At 41.8% G+C, this 23845-nt stretch overlaps 2 protein-coding genes across 2 annotated transcripts; both read right to left on the bottom strand.

The window, feature by feature from the left end:
• Positions 1 to 1124: 1124 nt before the first annotated feature.
• LOC137284311 (uncharacterized) lies at positions 1125 to 3929 on the bottom strand. The gene is made up of 3 exons (XM_067816079.1): positions 3855 to 3929; positions 2363 to 3191; positions 1125 to 1907 (listed from the first exon to the last, which is right to left on the bottom strand). The coding sequence occupies exons 1-3, from the start codon at positions 3897 to 3899 to the stop codon at positions 1294 to 1296; spliced, it is 1488 nt and encodes a 495-aa protein (XP_067672180.1). The 5' UTR covers positions 3900 to 3929; the 3' UTR covers positions 1125 to 1293.
• A 9810-nt stretch (positions 3930 to 13739) lies between these two features.
• LOC137284971 (gamma-glutamyl hydrolase A-like) lies at positions 13740 to 23197 on the bottom strand. The gene is made up of 9 exons (XM_067817057.1): positions 23074 to 23197; positions 19700 to 19805; positions 19194 to 19244; positions 19026 to 19110; positions 18275 to 18413; positions 17364 to 17470; positions 16709 to 16802; positions 16083 to 16220; positions 13740 to 15096 (listed from the first exon to the last, which is right to left on the bottom strand). Exons 1-9 carry the CDS (start codon positions 23159 to 23161, stop codon positions 14960 to 14962), a joined length of 945 nt encoding a protein of 314 aa, XP_067673158.1. The 5' UTR covers positions 23162 to 23197; the 3' UTR covers positions 13740 to 14959.
• Positions 23198 to 23845: the final 648 nt, after the last annotated feature.

Below are 23845 nucleotides of genomic sequence, written 5' to 3'. Positions count from 1 at the left end.
AATGAAATTTTTGTTGCCTCACTTATGAATGTCGCTTTCTGGTTGGCTAAGCACTTTTCTATTATTTTCAATGTACCCCGTTTAAAGGCGATGCATTATTTTTTTTGTCCACGCTTGGAATTCTGAACTCTTCTGGTGCTTCTGTGTAGTACTTCTTTGCCTCGAATAACATTGAATCACGCATGAAACCTGTATTGTTTTACGATTGAAATTCGATGGAAGGGAGACAACTCTAAATCTGTTTACCTTGTGTCGTCTGCAAAATGGCTATTCGCCTCGCATTCAAAAGAAGTGCTTGAAACAGTTCAAAATTAAAATTCAGGATTCGGTAAGATAAATACGTTGTTCACTGGTCCCTCGGGGGCAATCAGCTCATGTACCCTCCGCTCGGGGAACATAAACAAACCTCGAGGATACAGGAGCCCATGGCCCCCTCGTGACCAGTGAACAACTTATAGTACCTCGCTTGTAAGATGGGTACATTGAAAATAAGAGAAGAGCACTTAGCCAATCAGAAAGCGACATTTATGTGTGAGGTAAGATTGGTGTGGTTGTACCACAGAGTTGCCACACGGGAACATGGCGAGATTTATTAGGGTGCATGAACAGGAACATGACGTGACGTGAGGTGTTTTCAAGAATATATGAACATGAACGTGTCGTGAGTTGTGTGAGTATGTGGACAATAACCAGGAACACGACGTGAGGTGCTTGAGTGTCTCAACACGAATCTCATGCGAGGTGTTCGATAGTGTGGACTTGAACAGGGACGTTGCCCGCGGTGTTTTTGGTCTGTTGATCTGAACATGTTAGCGGCTACCCAAAACTATCAGTTGTGTAGAGTAGATCTTCGTGACAACAAAATAATGTGTGCAGAACAAGATTATATGACAGTGATTGGACAATCTGCTATGACACGGTTGCAAGAACTGACATCGATGAAGTGTAAGTTTGCACGCACACACACGGCCGCGCGCACGCACGCACGCACACACACATGGGTGTCTTCTCACTGAACTACACAACTGTATCCTGCACCAGCCTTCCTGTATATTTGCTATATGACAATTGTAAGTTTCAATATCCGTGTATCCGGTCAGTACTAATGACCATCCACAAAGGTATGAAAAAACACTTTTACGTTTTAATCATGAAATGCATCACCACTGAACAACTAGACCTATTTCACAAATTAGTCTTGTATTTCATTGTCAAAACATTGTCATATTTCAAGACCTGCTTGAAACAATTTGACTTCAATATGTTCCTTGATTCCACAGTGACCTCCCATCCTCATTTGGATGTCTTATGTTTCTTCTGTTTACAGCAGCACGTCAATACGTCTCCCTCTGCACAAGCTACATACTGAGACAGCAACGGATACTTTCTGGACAAGGCTGAGACCATAGCGGATGTACATTTGGAACCATTTCCTGCCATCCCTTTCAGCAGACGACGCCATCCCACTTCAGAATTGTCGTTTCTCCATACTGCTTCGTATGTACAAAGATCAACGCAGTTCTGTTGATACAAGTGATCCACGATGTCACGAACATCAACGGTATCTGTGAGATTACAAACAACACAATTTTCTTTTATCTTCGTCTCCACATTGTTCTCGGTAGACGGTCGACAATTCAGGTGAGGATATTCTGCTTTCAGGTGTTCCTTGAACTTCATGAACTGGTCAGAATCACATCGATTAATCCTGGACACAAGCTCACGGACCTGACACTTTCTTATGGAGTGGGACCGAATCGTCTCTTCGTCAGATTGAAACAACACATCGTCTTGCACAAGTCTGTCGATTAATAATCCATTTTTCAGATCCAAATTGCTAACTAACATCAAATGATTATGGCGAAGCCACGATCTGTTTTCTTTTTGGTGACCGGTGTCCGGTAAACCTACAAAACAAACCAGTAATATAGCATCTGTTCAAATGTCCTATTGTGTTGTTTCTAAGATACGTGTATCAGTGACAACCTGAATCATGTATGAAAGTGAACTAGGGAAGCCGTAATTCTTCACTAGTTGGAGGAAGGAAGTTCAGAAATGCCCTAATGCTGCTATTACTGTAGTAAAATCGTTGTTTCTAAGATACGTCTAGCATTTATAACCTGACTCATTATGAAGGCCATGCGTGATTGTACACGTCTTTTGAGGAAAGAAGTTCAGAAATGTTCAGAAAGTTCAATGAGGCTGTAATATACAGAGCCAATTACACTGTGATAACGTTTCGTATAAGGTAACGTGATACGATGATATTGATATAGTGAGCCGTAGTTTCGCATTATGGCTACTTGTAAAATGTGTGAAAGATGCAACGTCTATGTAGTGTAATAAATATAGCACATCACACCTGCTTTCGTTTTGACAATGTCGTCGGCAACGTCCTCCTGTGCATCAGATGAAGACAACGTCTCCGACTCCCTGAATGTTTCTCGTATCAGCTCGGCCTCCATGCAGCGCGTCTGAACGTGGTCCAACACCGCTGAGAGACCATGGAGTCGACAGTCCAAAGACCGCACCTGATCGTCTGTGTAGGACCTACAGTCAGACTGTTGGCTCGCCAACGCCTCATTTATGGTCAGGGAAGTCATCCTTTGAGCATCTTTCAACATGCGAATCTCGTCAAATAGGATGTTTTGCGAATTCAGCACGACGTTGAGTAATTGTTTTATTTCCTTTATGTCAGTATTGTAGTTGTCGGGGTTGCCTAGTGCTCCAGTGTCCATGGCATCCGCACCAGGATTCGACAGACATCCTGAGTCTTTTCCCTTACGAAGAACTGGCTGCGTTACTATTTCCCGATGTCCTGTGTGAGTCATACGTGAGTCATTCGCGTTTCTCCCCAACTGATTTTGTTGCTCATCAGCTTGTATTAGCGAACACACTTCTCCGCATTCGTCCAGCTGCTCGTCACGAGCCACATTCTTGCAATCCTTCTCTCTAGCGTCCTCCTGTGCTTCATCCTGTTTATCATTTCTTCCAACCCTATGTTTGTTTGCATCACTGCCTGTTCCCTCCCTTTCTGGATCATCTTGCAACCATTGCCCGTCACCATGACGCGATACAGGGGGTGGCACCAGCTTTTGTGTAGCATCGATCTGTCTTTGATCAAATGGTGTCTGCTGTTCTTTGGACTGTGTCAAGCAAGGCGCCGGAACATTCTTGGCTTGTGACGCCATCTGATCAACAAAGGAGAATGAACGTTTATGTTTACATTTGAAAGTACACTATACCAAGAAACACCTGGAAACATGCTTTATATTTATTATATTTAAAACGGTAATACAAGGTAGTAATATGTGCGACCCATCCCGTGAAGATCCGGGTTAGAACTGCTTTTCTGTAACCCATGTAAGACGCGACTAACGGGATCGGGTGGTCAGACTCGTTGACACTGTGGTCACATGTCACCGTATCCCAGTTGCGTAGATCGATACTCATGGTGTTGATCACTGGTTTGATCACAGAATTGATTAATCAGACCGTCGCTATATAGCTAGAATATTGCGGAATGCGGTGTAAAACTAAACTCACTCACTAACCTGATGCGAATCACGACAAAAAGTGAGACTCGACTAGCGGGGAAAAATGTGGTGTCGCTAATCAGGGCTTTGAATTCCCGTTTCGCTACAATAACAACAGTAATAATACAGTAAATGTATATAGCGATAAATCCAGCAACTACTAAGTGGGTGTTCAAAGCTCTATAAAATGGTAGTGTTTGAGTAATGGAGTATTGTGGAACACCCCACTTTCCTCTGTGACGACATTATGACAAATGAACCAACACTAGGCTAAAACCAATCTGAAACCCGCATGGACACCCTTGTGATGAAACTCACCCGATATTGAACGCAGCCGTTTTCAGCAAATAATCCAATGTACATTCATCTGTAAAACCCCGTTGTACTGAAGTGCAGCTCACTTGTGAGATCACTACAGTGACTTTACACTTTGTGTCTTTCCTTCCTCAATGGTAGTAAATTTTAGTCGTACGCCTATTCAAACAAATTATCAGGCTACATGCACAGCCTATTATTTGCCACTTGGTTTTGCGTGTCTGATGCTTACCGTATTTGTCTCAAGAGATTCAAGGAACACTTATGGTGTTTATAGGAGGGAAACGTCTGGTGGAAACCCGGCCTCTCTTCTTTTCATTACGGTTCATTCCCATAGGACTACTCCCAGTTTAACTACCCACCCAATACACCAAACTGTTCCAGGCGAGTGTTTTTAATACCTCTCTCCCCTCCATCAGGTAGACTGTTCCATCAATCGCAACGCTTATAAATAACGTAGTAGTATATTTTATTCAGTTATATGTTTATGTTCGTGAGTTGCTAGACAAATAAGTTTGTAGCTTTTCTGTCAAGGCATATAAAAAGATACTTGAAATCGGTGCCTTATAGAGTCTTTACGTTATATCACGATGATTCGGCTAAATTCAACATTCAACCAGAACACTAATGTGTGATGACCCATGAGATAGAGCACATGTTGACATTCGTGACTATTTATCAAGTGACAATGCGAATAGCGGCCTTGCATCATTCTTAAGCAACTCGATAAAAGGGGTCACTTATTCCGGGACAAACTGAAGGGCGACCTTGCAGCTGTCGGAAAGAGGCGAGTGGCCACGAATGCACTCGGTGAATCTTTCGTCACCACTCGCCCCGTTCCGTAACCTGCATGCAGTTTGGGGTTGTCCGCACAGGGGTTCGAATCTCTGTTGGGACAATAATTTTCAAAAATATTAATTTAGACTTTTGCAATCGTATAATGTTTATAGAAGCTCTAATTTACAAATCAAACTTGAACGAAATCGGTGAAGAAATTGATTTTTAGGAAATGCGACCTCTACACTCATTACAGTCGTATTTTATGTAATGAATGTAGCGGCACACTTTCTTTAAAAATCTGTACTGAGTGTAGCGGTAGAATTTATTATTATTTATTACTATTGTCCAAACAGAGATTCGAACCCCTGTGGTTGTCCGGAATAGTGCGAACTGGTCGTGAATGACGGTGAAATAAACCATACGTCCCTGTTTGAATCCGAGACAGGCACTTTCTAAGGAAGGTTGGTAGGACTAAATGGAGGATTAGCGATAGCCTAAACTTCGGAGTTCAAGGGTCGTGTTGCTAATCGGGGATTTGAATTCCCGTTTTGCTAAAATCGGGATCTTTGGATGGATCAACTAAGTACGTTGTCCTGAGTTTCATTAATATGGTCATCTTACAGACCTTCGTGTCTTGGCGAGGCTGGATGTTCAGCACCAATTCGACAGGATTATGTCCCTTAGTTTGCAAGTTCAATATGTATTATTTTGATATCACGTGTTAAGGATTGTAATGTGATGTGGGTTTACTTTTGCTGTCAAGTAGTGGTTTTTGAAATATGGACCCATTACTGTCCTGGGGAAGCGAGTGAGTTTAGTTTTTCGCCGCTTTTAGCAATATTCCAGCAATATCAGGGCGTTGGACACTAGAGATGGACTTCATGCATGTGGAGAATCGGTAGCCTACCAGGGCCCCGTTCCCCAAGGCGATCATAGCGCCACGACGGTGTTAACGTATGGGAGTAGCGCTACAATCCTTTTGATGAACGAGGTCCTGGTCTTCAGCGTGACCAGCGAACGTTCTAACCCATGTAACCGCCCCTCCTGAGGAAGTAATTTTCATTTACCTGTCCAGTACGTACATGGGTTCCTTTCCACAAAGCGATCTAATAGTCCAAGAGATAAGGCCTGATTTAATTACCTCAGAAGTCCAAAAGGTTTGAACATTGGTTCCTATGAAAAAATGTCTGAAGTTTCAGAATATGACAGTCTTACGAGTCAAAATTTGACCATTTTTTCACTGGAGCGCGCTGAAGTCATGACTCAGCAGTTTTTTCACCCACTACCCCACCTCTGGAAATGTTCATTTTTAAAATATAGAACACAAGGAATGGGTAACATATTGTATATCATATGAAAGCCAGCATACTTGGTTTTAATAAAATCACAATATTAAATACATCATTGTACTCACTATTGTGTCAATACATAGAAAAGGTAAAACTTAAAAAAAAATGTTAAAGGCACAACATTTTTTCACTATATATACAAATGAACCATTGAAGAGTATTTTTTCTCAGTTTGAATTGACAAATGTACAGTCAATCATTTGAAACTAGAATTAGAACTTTCTATCAATCTTTAATGGATCTGCAACAGGTTTTGTGAGGTAGCTGACAAATTTGAATTCCTGGAAAGGGAGAGAACTCTTGTCTCTTGAATTCAGAGACACCCCCCACCCCCCACCCCACCCCTGTTATTTGTCCTTAACACATAGCTAGGGCAAAAGTTTCATTTAACTGTACTTGTACTACATCTGCCACAAAAAAGTAATAGTTGACAAACAACACTTAACACAAATAAAAAAATTAAACGTGATTGCAACCAGTCAAAGTGTTATTAATGGTTGCTTCATGTCAGCCATTCTTTAAGTGAGCACACATGTAAATTTTACATAGTAATGTTCATTGGTGCCATCAAAAGCATTACCTACTAATAAGAAGATCCATCACTGCTCGAATCACTATCAGATCCCAAACCTGATGAGTCTGAATCATCATCTTCACCAGCAGTTGACACAGTAATGCAGGAAGTCTTTTGGAATGATGTAGGCATTTGATTCCCGGTGAACCATGACACCACATATGTGCCACTGACCAACATCCAACCATGTTTCTCAGGGCTGGATGAAACATGATTGGAGATGTGAGCATTTCTCCAAATTGCTGATACATAATTGACTCTGGAAAGTTTTCTCAAAATGACATCTTTGGAAGAAGGAAAAGCACTTGGATCACATCCTTTTATCTTGTCTAGAGAGCAGTTTGCCTTGGGGCATATCTCTCTTTGAAGATACGGTACCGAGCTTTATTCATCACAACCCGTAAAGGCGTGAAATGCTGGAAGTGCTTAATATACATATGGAAATTAATTAAGCAACACCAAATTCAAAGACACATAAAAACTTAACAAAGTTTAACGAAGTAATTTTGATGATTGATTATTCAATTTTGATGTATTGACATACAGCATGAGCTTTTCATGGGTTGATATGACGCGCGTGAAGCTTGCACAGCGCACGTGCATTGCTTTAACCTCAACTTTCGAAAAATGCACTTTTTCCCTGGGGTGTTTACAAGCGCAGGTTGTCGATTGCATTCGGTTTTTCATTCATTTCAATGTCATGGCACGTAGGAAATTATCAGAGGCCACTCGTTGGCAAATAATCGGCATGAGGAATGCTGGTATGTCTCTAAGACAAATCGGGACTCAAATCGGACGACATCATTCCATAATTTCAAAACTTTTGAAAAAATACCGGGCCACTAATGAAGTTAAAGACCTGCCTAGACCAGGAAGACCCAGGAAGACCACAGTCCGGGAGGACAGAGCTTTACTGAGACTTGTACGGCGCAGGTCCTTCGACTCGAGCTCTCGGTTGAGACAGGAGTGGCTTCCAGGGAGACCCATCTCGAACAGGACTGTTCGGAATCGTCTGAAAGCTGCAGGATACCGGGCAAGGAGGCCAATCAAGCGACCCAGACTGTCTCCAGCCCATAAGGCAGCCCGACTGGCCTGGTGTAATGACCGTTTGCACTGGAACATTGCCTCTTGGAGGAAGGTCCATTTCTCAGATGAGAGCCGGTTCTTGCTGCACATGGTGGACGGTCGTACTCGGGTCTGGAGGCAGAGGAACACAGCAATGGCTCCACGGAACATCCAGGAGACTGTGGCCTTTGGGGGAGGTTCCGTTATGGTATGGGGGTGCATTTCCATGAACTGCAAGTTGGATATCATTACCATCCGTGGCAACCTTAACGGTGTTCGTTACCAACAGGAGGTTCTTGACAGGGCTGTGGTACCTCATTTTGAGAACCATCCTCTGGCAACGAGACCCATATTTATGGACGACAATGCTAGACCTCACAGGGCGCATGCTGTAAATGATTTTTTGCGGCAAAATGCAATTGACAGAATTCCATGGCCTGCCATGAGCCCTGACCTCAACCCCATTGAACATTTGTGGGACTTTATTGGCCGTCGTGTGAGGCAGAGAGACCCACCAGTCCATAATCTCAACGAATTGACGGCTGCCCTGCATGAGGAGTGGAACAGGATCCCCCAGAATCAGATCCGGAGACTCATCCAAGGAATGAGGAGGCGTCTGGAATCGGTGGTGCGTGCGCAGGGAGGACACACTAGATATTGATGAAAGTCGGTGTGCAGACTCTCAGATGACTGTTCTTTCTTTCCATGTGACATTTGTGTTAATACACCTGACAACAACGTCTGTGGATGAATAGTAAATTGTGTCCATTTTTTCATGAATTTAAGACAGTTTTAAGAATTTGGATTTCGTTGCAATAAAGCAAAGTCTTGATACTTTTTCCCTTTAAGTTGTTTGTCAGAGATCGTCTGTTGAATAAAAAAGTGTCAAACTATATCAACCCGGCATATTTTGATTGTCAGAACACTTCAAAGTTGCTCCAATAGAAAAAAATGGGGTGTTGCTTGATTAATTTCCAGGTGTATAGATGTCTGCCCCAATAGCTTTCGCAAGTGAGCTTACATTGTAAAGACGGGTGTTGTTTTTGCTACTCCCAATATCCATCATTACTTTGGTGTTTGGCATGCGGTGGACGTGATGAAGGAGAAGGACGAGAACATCGGTATCAGATGCACGAACAGATATAGTCGGAGACGTTAGCTCATTTGCTATAGTGACAGTGTGATGTATGACTCTAGTGTCTGCCTCTTCGTGTCCAGACTGAAGTTGCTGAACAATAGACCAACTGACTGCATTTGCAGCTGAGCAGAAAAGGTAACACACTCTATCACTGGCAACATATAGTTCATGTCCATTCAAAATTGAACTGTATTTGTCCTCTGACCATTCATCAGCAAGGAAGCGAAGAAAGGAGGTCTTGAATGAGGGTGATCTTAATGCCTGACGGAAATCTTTCGGTCTTGTCTGAAGAGGGCCAGATATGATTGTGTTGAGTTCACATTTCCCACAAAGACTTCTCTCAGTATCCTTGATAGATGGGGATTTGTATGTATCACAAATAAAGTCAACGCGTTTGTCATCTGACATAGTTTCCCAAGAATAGTGAATGCAACATCTCCATATGTGGATCGCAAATGTGTTTGTGACTGTATGAAATACATACCATCAACAAGACATGCATCGGGAGTGACTATTTCCAGATTGTGGAAAAGACAAGACAAGAGCTTTGACTTATCAATTTTGTTCAGGGAACCATCAATATGTCCTAAGCAGAAAGGCACGGGGGTGAGTGGATATTTCAGTACTTCCTCGAGGTCTAATTTTGCTGTTGTTGCGAGGGAAAGTACATCTTTAAACTGTTCAAACCACTCCTGTCCTTTCTCCCTGACAGAGATTAGGTCAGAGGCTATGTCTTCTGGAACAGGATAACCTGAGCTGATGCAAAACAATTTTGATTTGTCACAGTTGTCTCCAAATGGAGACTACTTTCAAGCTTTGCAACATCCTAATGATCCCTATGGACACGTGATGGTCTTTGGTCATGAGATATTCCATATAAGCTTCTGATATCGGCCACCTCAAGCAGGTTTGAAACGACCGTGGTTCGCACTGATCGTGTCACCATCCAACGACTAAGAGCATTATTTATTTGGTAGATCTCTTGATTGCAAGTCCCCCATTCTCAAGCATTTGCCTTCCAGGATGTGTAGTGTCAATGTTCACCAATGTCAGGTAATACAGTGTCATCCAGCGTGAATAGTTTGGCCTGTTCATTGCAAAGAAGATTGGACACATCTGTCCAGATCACATGTTCTGTATGCCCTGCTGAACGTGAGATGGAGATTTATCAGATCAATATAGATCATCTAAAATTGTCCGGTTTTTTCATGTTGCCCATTCCTTAAGTCACATGAATAAGCTGTATATGCTTGCATGATTCTCTGGAGATCCTTATTTTCAAATGCACACTGAACAGACTCTGGTGTTGGGTTTCCTCCAAGTTTCCATACGAGATTCTTCAAACTCATCAGTGATGTATTCAGGATATTTGTCACAGAAGGATCTGAAGTGCATTTTCCAGAAGGCGAGTGACAGTATCAGATGAATCCTTTTGCACCTGTTGTAATGTTTGCCAGAAAGGAACCCATTGAGGGAACCACCAGCAAGTACACCGGCTTCAGTCAGGAGATATGGTCCACCTGAAGCATCAAGGAGATATCCTAGACATGCAAAAAATACCAAGCTTATGTGGAAGCTACCAAAGCATATGAAGAGGTTGTCATAGGCAGGTGCTTCTTCAGCTTGGATTTTCAGAGCCAGTTTTGCAGCAGCAAGGTCACAGTTAACCAGGCTGACTTCTTCACCGCATTCCCTTGCTACATCTTGAGACATGCTTTTCAGCCCCATGGCAAGTGTCAAATGCTTTGCTGGTTTAACAACCCCATTTGTTACAATGTACAAAACATCATTGGGCACAGTCTGTACGTGACGTTCAGCTTTGCAACTTCCTTCACTCAAAGTAGACGAGCCGGTAAAAAGCGTTCGGAAGAAAGCTATCAGATCCTCCGAAGGATGGCCATTACCGTTTCTTATGGCATTTGTTAAAGGCAATTGTAAGTCGCCAGTATTGTCTTTTTGATTGAGGAGTTGTTGCTTCAAGATCAGTGCTGCATCAATGAGTTTTGCTTTGGCAGACTTTTCATAAGCTTCAACATAGAGCAATGCAACTTCGACAGACAGATGAGGGGCATGATTCACCTTCCCTTTCTTGTTTGATAGCTTTTGACTTTATTGGCATATTTATCCAGTAATTTTGCTTCTACTTTCTGTGCAGTGTAATTGACACCGATCGGACAGCTCCACTGTGTCTATTTTCTTGGGCACTGCCAGCTGATTCTTCCCCAGTTTCATCTGTAGAACGAGACTTTATCTGTGCCCTTTTCAGATACAGTCTCCTACAAGAATGATGATATTTGATATCTTTTGATATAAAGTCAATGTCATGAATGTGGGTCAATAAATCTTGACCACATAGAATCGTGGCAGTAGTTTTGATATTATTATTATATTGCAGCCTCATAACTTTCACATTGTCCAAGTCGTTCTCTTTCCTTCCCATTCCGTTTTGTGGCAGTTCGGCAAAAAATACACACAGTGTCAAAAATACCCGTAGGTGTAACAGTCACACTTGAGTATTGTAATCTTAAAGATAATGATGTACTTATTGAGTTTTCATTTTCTTTTGGTATACCTGTGAATTTTCTATAGCAAGTCATATGATAACCATGTGAATCATCGATTGCATCTACATTTTGCAAGTATGTACCTAGTGTCATATACTTTGACAAAGAGTATTTTTCAAGTCGGTTTTTGGCTCCCTGTATTGTCTGCCAGGTTTTACTGTCGAAACGTCTCACTGGCTCCTGGGTGTCTGTGTCCACATGTAGAATGCATGTCAGAGGGAGATTACTCATTGCTGAATATTCCACTGATATAACAATGCAGCACCTAGAACACAAAAAGGGTTAATGATTAAGGGTTTCATACAACATAAGAAAATCACTGACTAACTAATCATAGTTTAATTTTCAATTATGATAATTTTATTATGAAACAACCAAATCCAGATTATTAATTTTCTGACAGATTTACATGGCATCTACGAACCTTATATTTTCCTCTTGTCAGGCCTCCCTTCACGTTTACAGAGCTGACTGCAATCCATCCAGGATTCTATCATATTAGTTAGTGGCCATTATTATTCACTGAATCTGTTGTAAAAAAACATAATTCATTTATGCAAAGAATTTATAATCAACTTGAACGCATAAGACCAAATCCACAAACAAAACGTTTGACCAGCACACGCACATAGAAAATGCAGATATAAAATTAGTCGTTAGGAAAATAGTATCGGCTTGCAAAAGTTTGGCATGAACAGTGTTTGATTCAGTAGCATATTCACTTGTTTCCTCTTTTGTATCTGTCTTTCATCTGTTATTTTACTCCAGAACATTAAATAATGTAAATAGAACAAAGAATACTTACATATTAGCCACAGAAACATCAATGAGAAGCCTATAACTCAGGGCAAAACAACAGCTTGTAACATGTTTCCATAGTAAAAATGGCCGCCAATATAATATGTACCAGACACCTATTTACAGGCATTTCACTTTTTATGAACAGCAGGTTTTTAACCTAATCTAACTGAAAGATTTCTTCAAAGAAACAAATTTGAAAGTGAGAATGTTTTCTTTACTAGAAACAAAAATAGCAATTGTCTACATCCCTCAACTGCAACATCTGATCAAACATTATGGATTACCTTACCTTGTAAAAACTTTCATTTGTGTTAAGTGTCGTTTGCCAACTATTACTTTTGGTGGCAGTTGTAGTACAAGTACAGTTAAATGAAACTTTGCCCTAGCTATGTGTTACGGACGAAAAACAGCGGGGGTCTCTGAATTCAGGAGACAAGAGTTATCTCCCTTTCCAGAGATTCAAATTTGTCAACCACCTCACAAAACATGTTGCAGATCCATTAAAGATTGATAGAAAGTTCTAATTCTAGTTTCAAATGATTGGTTATACATTTTTCAATTCAAACTGAGAAAAAGATACTCTTCAATGGTTTATTTGTATATATAGTGAATGTGCGTTTAACATTTTTTAAAAAGTTGTATCTTTTCTATGTATAGACACAGTAGTGAGTACAATGATGTACATAGGACTGACATATTCTGAAAATTCAGACATTTTCTCATAGCAACCAATGTTCAAACCTTTTGGACCTCTCGGGGTAAATAAATGGACCTTATCTCTTGGACTATTGGCGCTACGTCTGTCGTAACCCAGTTTTGGTACAGGAGTTACGATCACCTTGGTGTTAAGATCGATTTGTGGAACCGGGCCCTGGAACCCACACCAGGGTTTGAAGATAACATGCTTACCTATATCCCCGTACCAACATCGTGTTTGACTGGTTCAAACAAATTTGAACTCTCAAAACATGTGATATCTGTTAATTGTTTTTGTGTTCATTTTTGGTTAGGACATTGACTTCAGTAACAGCACTTGGGGGCTTTAGTCAAAGAGACCAAAGCCCGTGCCTTCATTCTCTGACTCCGACTCCCCCTTCTTTGTTTCTTTCTTGTCGGCATCAACAGGGACGCCAGTAGCCTCAGTGGCAGCATGTGTAGCTGGGTAGGCACAAGCTGAACCTTTTTAATTCTGCAATTGCACACCATTTCTGTTTCCCACTTGGCTCAACTTTCGTTTTTTGTCAGTTAGGTATATTCCGCTATATTCCAACTATGTGTCAGCAGTCTGTGATTAATCCAGCCTGGACCATGCAGTCTGGTGACTGATGCTAGAGCAACCATCCACGCCATCGAGTTACCATGCCACCGAGCTCGAACTTCATGTAGTGGCAACTCAAACCAGCATGTCTTGCTGTTGATATATCTTTACGAATTGGGAGCATATCCTGTCAACACTGTAAGCAAATCTGTGATATACTGATGGTGTAATGTCAAATATCGACAGGAAGACTGAATCTACACCATTCCCATCATGGCGCTTTCCGGTAAAAGTACAAGACAAACTTTAACAAGGACGTATTTGTTGAGTAAAAAGCTATAAATCAGTCACAAGCATGGTGACCTTCAATATTGATTTTTATTATACTTTTTAGTCTTCTATTGCTCGCTGGTTCATGATCATACACATTCACATTCAGTACACGAAACGGACAAGGCTGGACTGGAAGCTGTTTCAGTCGCCACACGCTTAAACAATAAATTAACAAATCTACAAATATTTCTACAAAAGTTTGCTTTCTGAGCTGTCGTATTTATTTCGAAACATTTATCCATAAAGGGGATCCTTTTCAAAATATTAATGCTCACACTTAGACTCGCAGATCTTCATGATGTGAAAGCAAGACTTGACAATACACTACAAGGTAAAACCTGACGTCACCGACAAATTATTGCGTTTCAAAAGATTACCTCATAGATATCTCATGACATTAAAAATACAAAAAGATAATTCTACTAAAATGTGATATTATTAATAAGCTAAAAATAAAATATGTAATATTTTCAGCAGGATAGGATCATAATGAATATCAAGAAACCAACCTCAGCCACTATTATAAAAAGGCATCAAATATCTCATGTCTTTAAAAACATGCAAAAAGACAATTTTATTAGAATATGATATATTATCAGTAACTATGGAATGTAATATTTTCAGCATGATAGGATCAGAATAAATATATAGAAAACAATCTCACCCATTATTACAAAGACACAAATATGCATCTCCCACCTTTAGAACATGAACATATCTGGCTTTGTGACATCATCACGCTAAAGAAACCTTGGTTGCATGACCCCGCTGAGTTTCAATTTGATTGCTTTAGAGTCGACTGGATGCTCCAGCAATATGAAAACATTTCAGACAGTGACGCTAAACAACATTCAGTCTAGATATGTATTTCAAGGGACTATATTTAGAAACTCCAGACGGAGAAAATAGAAGCTTCATATTATGTCTCAACTGATGTGAACTGTCGGACGTAAGTATTTATACCCTTGAAAAAATGACAAAAACAAAACCCAATTGCAAATGACAAATGTTATCAAACCGTTACTGCATTGAAGGCGGTCACCGAAACTGTAAAAGCGAGGTCGAAAACGTCAATATCCATTTGAAATGTCCTTGAAACAACCGTTTATTATAACTTATTTTCAGAGACCATCTAACCCATGTATACTTTGTCTTGTCCGACGGAGTAGATGATTATAGAATTTTCATATACTGGACAGAGGCTGCTGCATTGTTGAAATGACAGATGTGCAGGAATGCTGGCTGATCACGCGTACGTTTTGGTGTAGTTGAAAAAATATATTTGCTCGAATGTGCCGTCATCTTGATAGTTCATGGGGAAGTTCTCGATGATGGCGTCTGCAGCGGCTTGAACGCTGGGGAACTTGTGACCATTTAGACGTGCTGAAACAAACAGCAGCTTTTCATCAGACTGGAGTTCCCGTTTAGTTTGTTATTCTGTATCTGCAGATGACATATCGTGCACTGACACCTGGTCCACTTACACATGGCAATGCTAGACAAAGTCCTAAGACAGTCGTAAAGTTAAAATATTAGAGTTAGGATCACTTTAGCGTTAAGATAGCTTTGTACAAGGGCACCCTTGTCTTTCATGAAACCGGTTATCACATCCAGCCTTCAATAACCAGCACCCTCTCTAACTCATTGGATATATACTCTTCAAAAAAGTAGGGGATCTTCCTTTTTTATTTACGATTAAAACTATTTAGGAGATTTATCGGAGTCACTCAATGTTGATATGATATTATTTCATGTTTTGTGAGTGCATCGTCACTTGCACTTCCTTATAACCATAGCTATATGTAATGTAGTCACTTTTGAAAGGTGATTGGTGATTTAATTTGCGTGTATACGATTTCCAGTTTAAAACAAAGGACTAGAAGCGAACATTAACAAATGTGTGATCCAAGATGAGCGTCAAAATTAATGTTCTAAGTGATTTCACGACCTTCTTGAAAAAAAAAACCCGTCATAATCAAGAATGGGATCCCATGCACGTGTATAGGGCTACTGCGTTGTGCACGTGCATATCATGCGTTGTGTTTAGGGGTGGTAATAGAGGGACATGGTGGTGCGTTTTAAGATGTCTATCCTTGAAACGTTTGTTAACGTTTACAGTTCCTATCCAAATTGAAAGTTCATCATCCCCTATTTTTTATAAGAGTATATAACGACAAGCCTCATGCAACCCACCTCGCATAGCTGACCAGAATGGTTCGGAATAACACTGCCCAATCGAAAGCAACGAGTGTCATATATACTGCCTGCTACTTAATATCCTTACATGAGGCTGCTGCATTGTTGAATATTCTTGAATATTCCTTATACAACAAATGACCAAAATAATTACAGGTAAGTAAACTGTTTACCTTCGTTGACGAAGAAGGAGGAGAAAAAGTGTGAGATATAAACGCCATTGCTGGAATGGTCCAGCTCATGGTTTGGATTCCAGTCGAAGTTGATCTTCTCAGGGTGCCACTGAGTGCCATAGAACGGGTACTTGAAGGCTGAAGCGAAGCAGTGATACATTACTGGGCATATTCGTCACCACCACGCAGTCTGCACATACGATACCTCTTAAGGACATCGCCACAGATGGCCGGTGAACTTTATCATAAGGCATTACCATCTGGGCTTGAAAATATTTCAGTGCGAAGCATTCATAAAAGTACATCCCGGGACAAGCTGAACACATAAAGACCTCCACGTTGTACTGTTATAGACATTGGTATACCCTATCGCTCCGAGCTCCACGTCATCTACACACAAAAGGTAATACCATCAAGACATATCTTTCACATAATTATGACTGAAGCCGAACAGTTTAAGAAAGTTCAAACCTGATTGGCTCAAGAACCTATTTGCCAATCGTATAGAGTAAGGCGGCCACATGACACACAATTTTCAGTTCTTTGAGCTGTAGAGTAATCTTAACGCAGCAAAGTGCCCCATCAGAGCAGATCTGATTTTATCGATATTACAGCATCCAGTATACCTTCTATGGTGGACACAAACACTTTCCCCTTCCGTCCTTTGTTTGTGGAGATGAGTCTGTAGAAGGAGCTGAGAGCCTTGGTCTGGTCGAACGTCTGAATAAACAAAATTACACTACTGTAAAGAAGCATGCGGGACTAACGACCTAAATGATGAGTATGGTTTCAATGTCATGTTAAAAGGGAGACCCAGCGTATTACACGTGGCGCAAAAGGGCGTGGCTTTTCTGAAATCTAATGTATTACTTTATATTAAGGGAGAATGTTGGTTTTACACACAATACCCTTCCCACCCTGAGAAAGTGGTTTAGCGTAATGGTTAAGGCGTCCCTTTGTCAAGCTGAAGATTCGGTTTCGATTCCCTGCATGCACCATGTATGAAGCCCATTTATCCTGATATATTGCTAAACGCTGCGCAAAAACATACTCGCTCACTTGCCACGCCCTTTTAGGACACCATACGAAGGAACAGTGTTTTCCAAGATTGTCCATGTTAGGAAATAAACGTGTGATCCTAGGACCGACACTGAAATGTGTGTCTTAAATGTTTGTTTCTTTTGAAGTTTCAGAAACACTTTCCCCACCCTTCACTACCCGTTCCCATCCATCATTATCTTCGAACCATTCAGTACCCGCCTCCCACCCTCCATTCCTCACCTCCAGCAACAGGCCGTAGTGGTGGAAGTTGGGGGTGACGTTCTCTGTGGTCAGTATGTGAAGTGACTTCTGTGACAGTCGACCCAGCAGTCTGCTGGACTTGGCATCTGGGGGACAGCAGTGAACAGAGCATGTCTTACATGGAGCACGTGTGAATCTTAACATCACAGCACTGACCAGTGCATGTCTTACACTGTACACAGCATGTCTTACACAAAATACATGTTAATCATACAATCACATCATTGACCAGAGCATGCCTTACACAGAACACGTGTTAATCTTACCATCTCATCATTGACCAGTGCATGTCTTACACAGTATACATGCATTGTCTATAAAATGGCACTTCACATGTTAACCTAAGCATCACTGCATGGGTGAAAACATGACGTTTTCACTGTACCTTTTACCCAAACTTTAGAATAAGCACAAGTCTGGATTTATACAATGCGCATTTATAACTTAACGGCCGAGCATTCGCAAGGGCGAAAACCCACAAAAAGGGCGATGGATTGTGATTTTTTTGCTAACAAGAAAGATCAATGTAAAATTTATCAGCAGAACGAGCCAATCCCTAGCTGAAGCGAAAGAATGTACTTTCTTGTTGGAGAACCTGAGACACCCATGTGAATATGATCTGTGAGGACAACGCTCTTGTGCGCACACCACCTGACACAGATCAGGAGAGGCTATCAGACTTCTCAAAGGCTGGCCATGCTGATGGTTAAGCCCGACAGCGATATCAGCGGGATGTAAGTAATGAACTTCCTTGACACCTAAGCCTAGATTTTCGGAGCACTCTTAACGCCAAGACAATCGTAAGTGTCATACGATAACACTAGCTTATGACTATCTTAGCGCTAAGAGGGCTTCGAAAATCTATGACCTGGTGCAAGCCGTTGTCTTACCTGGAGCTAGGTCGAGGGGTAGACTGATATCCGAGGCATCTACGGGCTGGAGGAGGTTGTGTCTGGCAGTCAGGTTGGTGAGGAGTTGGAAGCCCTGACAGGTGCCCCACAGGGGGAAGTGATCCCCGGCGTCGTTAGCCTGGTGGACACGGATAAACGGAACACCATAAAATAACCCAATTTATAATTCACGGGGAGATATAACACGTGAGTGAATTTAGTATAGTTTTACGCCACACTCAGTAACAATCCAGCTATATGGTGGCCGTCTGTAAATAGTCGAGTCTGGACCAGACAATCCAGTGACCAACAACATGAGCATCGATCTACGCAACTGGGAACCGATGACACGTGTCAACCAAGTCAGGGAGCCTGAACCCAGAATCCCGTTAGTCGCCTCTTACCACAAGCATGGGATCAATTCTAAGCAGGATCATAGATAAAGAATGTGTACACCTACATCGTGTTCAGTTCGTGCGTGAATGGGCGTGTGAGTGTGAGTATGTGTGAGAGTGGGATTGTGTGTTTGTGTGATTGATGTGTCTGATGCGTTTGTGTGATGCGTTTGTGTGGTGTGGTGTGGTGTGGTGTGGTGTGGTGTGGTGTGGTGTGGTGTGTGTGTGTGTGTGTGTGTGTGTGTGTGTGAAATATTATGTCCTTGAACATGCATTTTTTTCTGTGCCACTTGCTGCTTTCAACGACATCGTGTACGGTATGACAACTCACAACGCCCGCAACATATAACTCTTACCTTCACCGCCATGTCGTAGAGGATTCTGGCCGCCTTGGCGTAGTCGCTGCTCACGATGCCGACACTACCACCGGGAAACAGCACTCTGTGGGACAAACACATGTGTTAACGATCTCACACGTCTTAAGTATTTTATAGAAACAGAAACAAAAACAATCGCATGCTTACCCATTGATGTGTGAGAACAGCTTGACGTAGTAAGAGACTGGCTCCCTCACTCTGCAAGGGATGAAATTATACAGTCAATCACACTGTCCTGATGAAACTAGGATAACGCTTTGAAGATATATTTCGCATTTTCTCCATTACATCCCCGACATAAAAAATCCAATGTACTGAAATCGCAATCACTATAACGGACCTGGCCATGGCCACACACCTAAACTGTAATGGTCTCAATTTTCGTTCTGATACAGGCACCGTCTATACAGAAGTATAGAATGAGAGATCTCACCTGACTGGCACTACCCTGGCCCCGCCTACCTGAAGTATTTGATAACTGATCTCACATGACTGGCACCACCCTGGCCCCACCTACCCGAAGTATTAGATACCTGATCTCACCTGACTGGCACTACCCTGGCCACGCCTACCTGAAGTATTAGATACCTGATGTCGCCTGAGTGGCAATACAGTAGTCACGCCTACCTGAAGTATTAGATAACTGACCTCACCTGATTGGCACTACCCTTGCTCCCGCCTGCTCCAAGTACTTAACATAGTTAGCCGGGATGTAGGTGTCGCCATGTGTCTTGCTGTCTGTGGCCTGGGCGAGGACACCTGTCAGGGGGTATTTCAGAATGAAATGTGTTCTAAGACTGAGGACGTTCGACAACTTACACACTACAGGAATACATTCAGCCACTACTACAAGTTGATCTCTTTGAGTTTCATACTGAACAAAAGTCTCATTATCGTATTCAGACAATGACATGTACTTTACAGCCGATGCGAATTTTCTCGTGTGAAAGTGACCCGTGAAGGTCCGGGGTAGAATAAGCCTTCAGCAACCAATGGTTGCCATAAAAAGCGACTATGCTTGTCGTAAGAGGCGACTAACGGGATCGGGTGGTCAGTACTAGGTGGTTGACATAGGTCATCGGTTCCCAATTGCACAGATCGAAGCTTACGCTCTTGGTCACTGGATTTTCTTGTCCAGGTTCGATTTTTGACAGACCCCCGCCATATAGCTGGAATATTGCGGAGTGCAAAAAATTATCTTACTCATTCGCGCGAAAGTGAAAATAGACATCACAAACAACAATGGTTACACAGAATCCCAAGTAGTTGTTTCATAACAAAATGGTATTTACAGATGAATTGTAATTTTAAACTTTAATAGCACCGTATTTCTATTTTGTATGGCGAGGTGTAGGCAGCATACAATTAACTAAGGAATCACAGACTGCCCCTGTTTGATGAGGTCGTAAAATGATTCACAGTGCATCTGGCTCACTGGTTACACATGGTATGTGTTTGTTACGCTTGTTCACTGTAGTTCTGCAACGTACATTGAGATCGATATAATATCATTTTTCGTACCAGACCGCAAAACTTTTCTAGCGGCAGAGCCTCGTTGTGAGATTTCCAGGTTTCCGTTTGTCGAGCTCGCTGCTCGACAGAGCACGCTGTGCGTCGTGTTGGAATGATTAGAATGAGCGTAGTGTTGCAATATACAAGCGAGTAGATGTATCAGATCATACTGATTAATATCTATGTATCCAGTTAAGTAAATTAGTAAAAAATTCTGGACTGGTTATTGCACTAAGCTGCGCATTAGGACGTAACCCTGTCAACAGGAAACGAAACTGTTGTGTAATCAATGTTTTGACTTGCCTTGCTGGTTTCGTCTTGGTTGAACACCATATTCAGACGCTTTGATAGGGGTCTCTACACAATCGTCCCAACATATTTGTCTTGTTGCACACTGTGCCGATATTGTTACAATATTTATAACTTAACAATCAAATGGTGGTAGAATGTGTACAGACAATGAGATCATTATACTTCCTGACCGTAACCCTGAAGGACGTTATGTTCTATGCATGACACTTGATCATAAGTACTTTGTCCAGCCATGTAATACATCCTCATGAACGAACATAACATCTGGAGAGACCACATGCGATTGTTTTCTACGCGGCTGTAGAAAAATAACGCCACTACCAGATATACATCCCTGCTATCTTTTACCTGTCTATCTATGTCTATCTTTCCCTAATTTTCATCCTATCTCTATCTATCTTTCTATCCATATCTGTGAATCTCACTCTATTCATCTGTCTGTCTCCATCAGGCTATATATGTACCTTTATCTATCTGTATATACATGCATGTTTGTGTACCAACATGTGTGTAACCGTATAATATTACAGAAGTAGGGTATGAATATTCCAGACAGCGAGGTAACCGAACACCAGACCCAGATCTACACCGATGTACCTCTACCTACAGTGCACCAGTACACCAATAACAGCATGAAAACAGATAGCTCTTTAGCATATCAAACAGACATGATTCCTATCTCCATGATGAATAACGGAAGATGTGACAGCTTTTCGTCTGACATATAGTCACATCACTGAATGTTGCACTTATGTCAGCTAAGAGTTGAAACAGAAACAGAAACTAGGAATTCAAATGAGTTAAGCGTAGGGTGATTCTGAAATAGATTCTTACGTTTGAAACCAGTCAAGACCAAGATCTTAGCACACAGAATACGGCTGGTTACCCCTTGTGTATCTCGTCCTGTGGATGATACTCCTCCCCGTAATAGTAACGGTTAAACCAATTTTCAGTTGGACATTTTACATGGTTGGTGTTATTACCAGATGCATTATCACTGAAACGCGTAATCTGGTTGATGGGAGGGGTCGTGAAGATCCAGGTTAGAACTGATCTTCGCTTAATCCATGCTTGTCGAAAGAGGCGGCTAACGGGATCGGGTGGTCAGACTCGCTGACACAGGTCATAGTATCTAGGTTGCGTCAATCGATGCTCATGCTGTGGATCAGTGGATTGTCTGGCCCAGACTCGATTTACAGACCGCCTCCACATAGCTGGAGAACTGCTGAAAACTGCGGTAAACCAAACAGCAGCAGATTGTGTTGTATATTCCACATAGAGCTATATTTTAGCATTCATATAATCTAGTGTATGCTACTACTCAGTACAGCGCTTCGTTCTTAACATCGCAATATTCCATCGATATGACCGCAGTCCGTGTTATTATCGACTCTACACCTAACAATCTAGTCTGTCTGACTGTCCCTGAACCACATTATTTCTCCTACTGCCAGTCCTCTCTGCAATGATGAAGCCTTAACGTAATCAAGTCTCGATTTCATCAGTTTCAGGGTCCCCGGTCTCCCCGGAGCTCCTTTTCAGTCAAAATAGGTTAAACTTTATTTGTTACAATCAAATCACATAATCAGAGACAAAGAATAAATATACTGTCAATCCGGTGATTGACATCATGAACATCCTTAAAGGATGATACAATAACAAGTCATCAACCACGCCATTACCACGTGCTCTGGACAGTGAGTCCCATCTAACGACAGGGTAGCTTGCTTGGAGGCTCTGTTCCAGCCAGAAATCTACACGGGTATGGGTCTTGTTCGTGAAGTCCTTTTGTGGTGTATCCAGCCGTGTAATTACTGGAATGTTGCTAAAAGCGGCGTAAAACCATAATCACTCTCTCCACGGGTCTGATCTCCAGATTTAGCCTGACAACCATATTTTACGAACCAGGCATGTAGCAAGTATTTGGTTTTCATGTAAGCCAAATGGGTTACAAAGCTTAATATTCAGATCATATTGAGGGCTTGTCCAACCTTTTTAGTAACAGTATGGGCAAGCTAAAGCTTAATCATATATTGGTAGCTACGCCCCTACGAGCTGGCTGTACATTTACATGCGAGGTGGACCACGACGAAAGGAACTGTTAAACATGTCCCCGTTACCCAGAGAGAGTGCGGTGTCACATAGTGTTTGTGTAGAAATTTTAGACGATCATTGGTGCACCCGTACTTTCGTACTGACTTACCTATTACTGGTCTGTTGTTGTATGTGACTTGCCGAGCTGTTATCGCCGTCACCAACACGCTGAGCACCACCAGTAAACGCACCGCCATATCGTCCTCGACGAAGAAGGAAGTGCTTTTCAGTGGAAGAGCGCATGTTGGCTATATTTAGTAACAGGGAATCCCAGTCATTCGGCAACGCGTGACAGGAAGATCCGATCCTCTCACACGAGGCAGTTTCGGCTTTGTCAAACAATGTCTGTTTGCGAAATCAAGAGGAAATTAATTTCATTATATGGGGAAGGATCATACCGCTTAGACAAAGGACCCATTGACCGGACAGGACAGTTGTACCCCACTTTTGTGCCCCATGTGCTGGAGCGATCGAGACTGGCCTGTGTCGGACAGAGTCTTGGAGAGAGAGCCACCGGATTGCAACTCAAACATGTTGGCATTAAGTATATACTGTCACTGACTGCAAGACACACATACATGTCCCCCAGAGGCTTCTCTTGTATATAGTATTAAAACCCCGTCAGTGACATATATTTTGTTGCTAGGAAAATAGACTTATACAGGCTTTTCCAGTAAAATCCTATTATGTTTATTATTTATGCGAGTTTGAATTTGAAGTCGCTGCATTCTAGGTTTTCTTGAATCAGATACCATTTCCTATCCATTACATTTTATCTTTTACAAACAGGCGACCTGCACTGAAGACATAATCGGAAATATCAATGTTCACTCAATTACCACTAAGAAACAGTTGTATTGCACAGATACACAATTCAATAC

Source organism: Haliotis asinina, chromosome 5, assembly GCF_037392515.1.
Source record: "Haliotis asinina isolate JCU_RB_2024 chromosome 5, JCU_Hal_asi_v2, whole genome shotgun sequence".
Taxonomy (NCBI): Eukaryota; Metazoa; Mollusca; class Gastropoda; order Lepetellida; family Haliotidae; genus Haliotis; species Haliotis asinina.
The sequence above is the reverse complement of the archived record's forward strand: the minus strand, read 5'-3'. Positions and strand labels throughout refer to the sequence as shown.

Bases quoted from the DNA above. Each gene is read 5' to 3' on its own strand.
- LOC137284971 (XM_067817057.1), bottom strand. From the start codon at position 23,161: ATGGCGGTGCGTTTACTGGTGGTGCTCAGCGTGTTGGTGACGGCGATA. The intron at 19,245-19,699 runs GTGAGGTCAGTT...CATCCCTTGCAG, and splicing joins GCAAGGGTAGTGCCAATCAG to AGTGAGGGAGCCAGTCTCTT. The intron at 16,221-16,708 runs GTATACTGGATG...GCTTCGCTTCAG, and splicing joins GTTTGTGTCCACCATAGAAG to CCTTCAAGTACCCGTTCTAT.
- LOC137284311 (XM_067816079.1), bottom strand. From the start codon at position 3,899: ATGTACATTGGATTATTTGCTGAAAACGGCTGCGTTCAATATCGG. The intron at 3,192-3,854 runs GTGAGTTTCATC...TTTGTTGATCAG, and splicing joins ACGGCTGCGTTCAATATCGG to ATGGCGTCACAAGCCAAGAA. The intron at 1,908-2,362 runs GTGTGATGTGCT...TTTGTTTTGTAG, and splicing joins CATTGTCAAAACGAAAGCAG to GTTTACCGGACACCGGTCAC.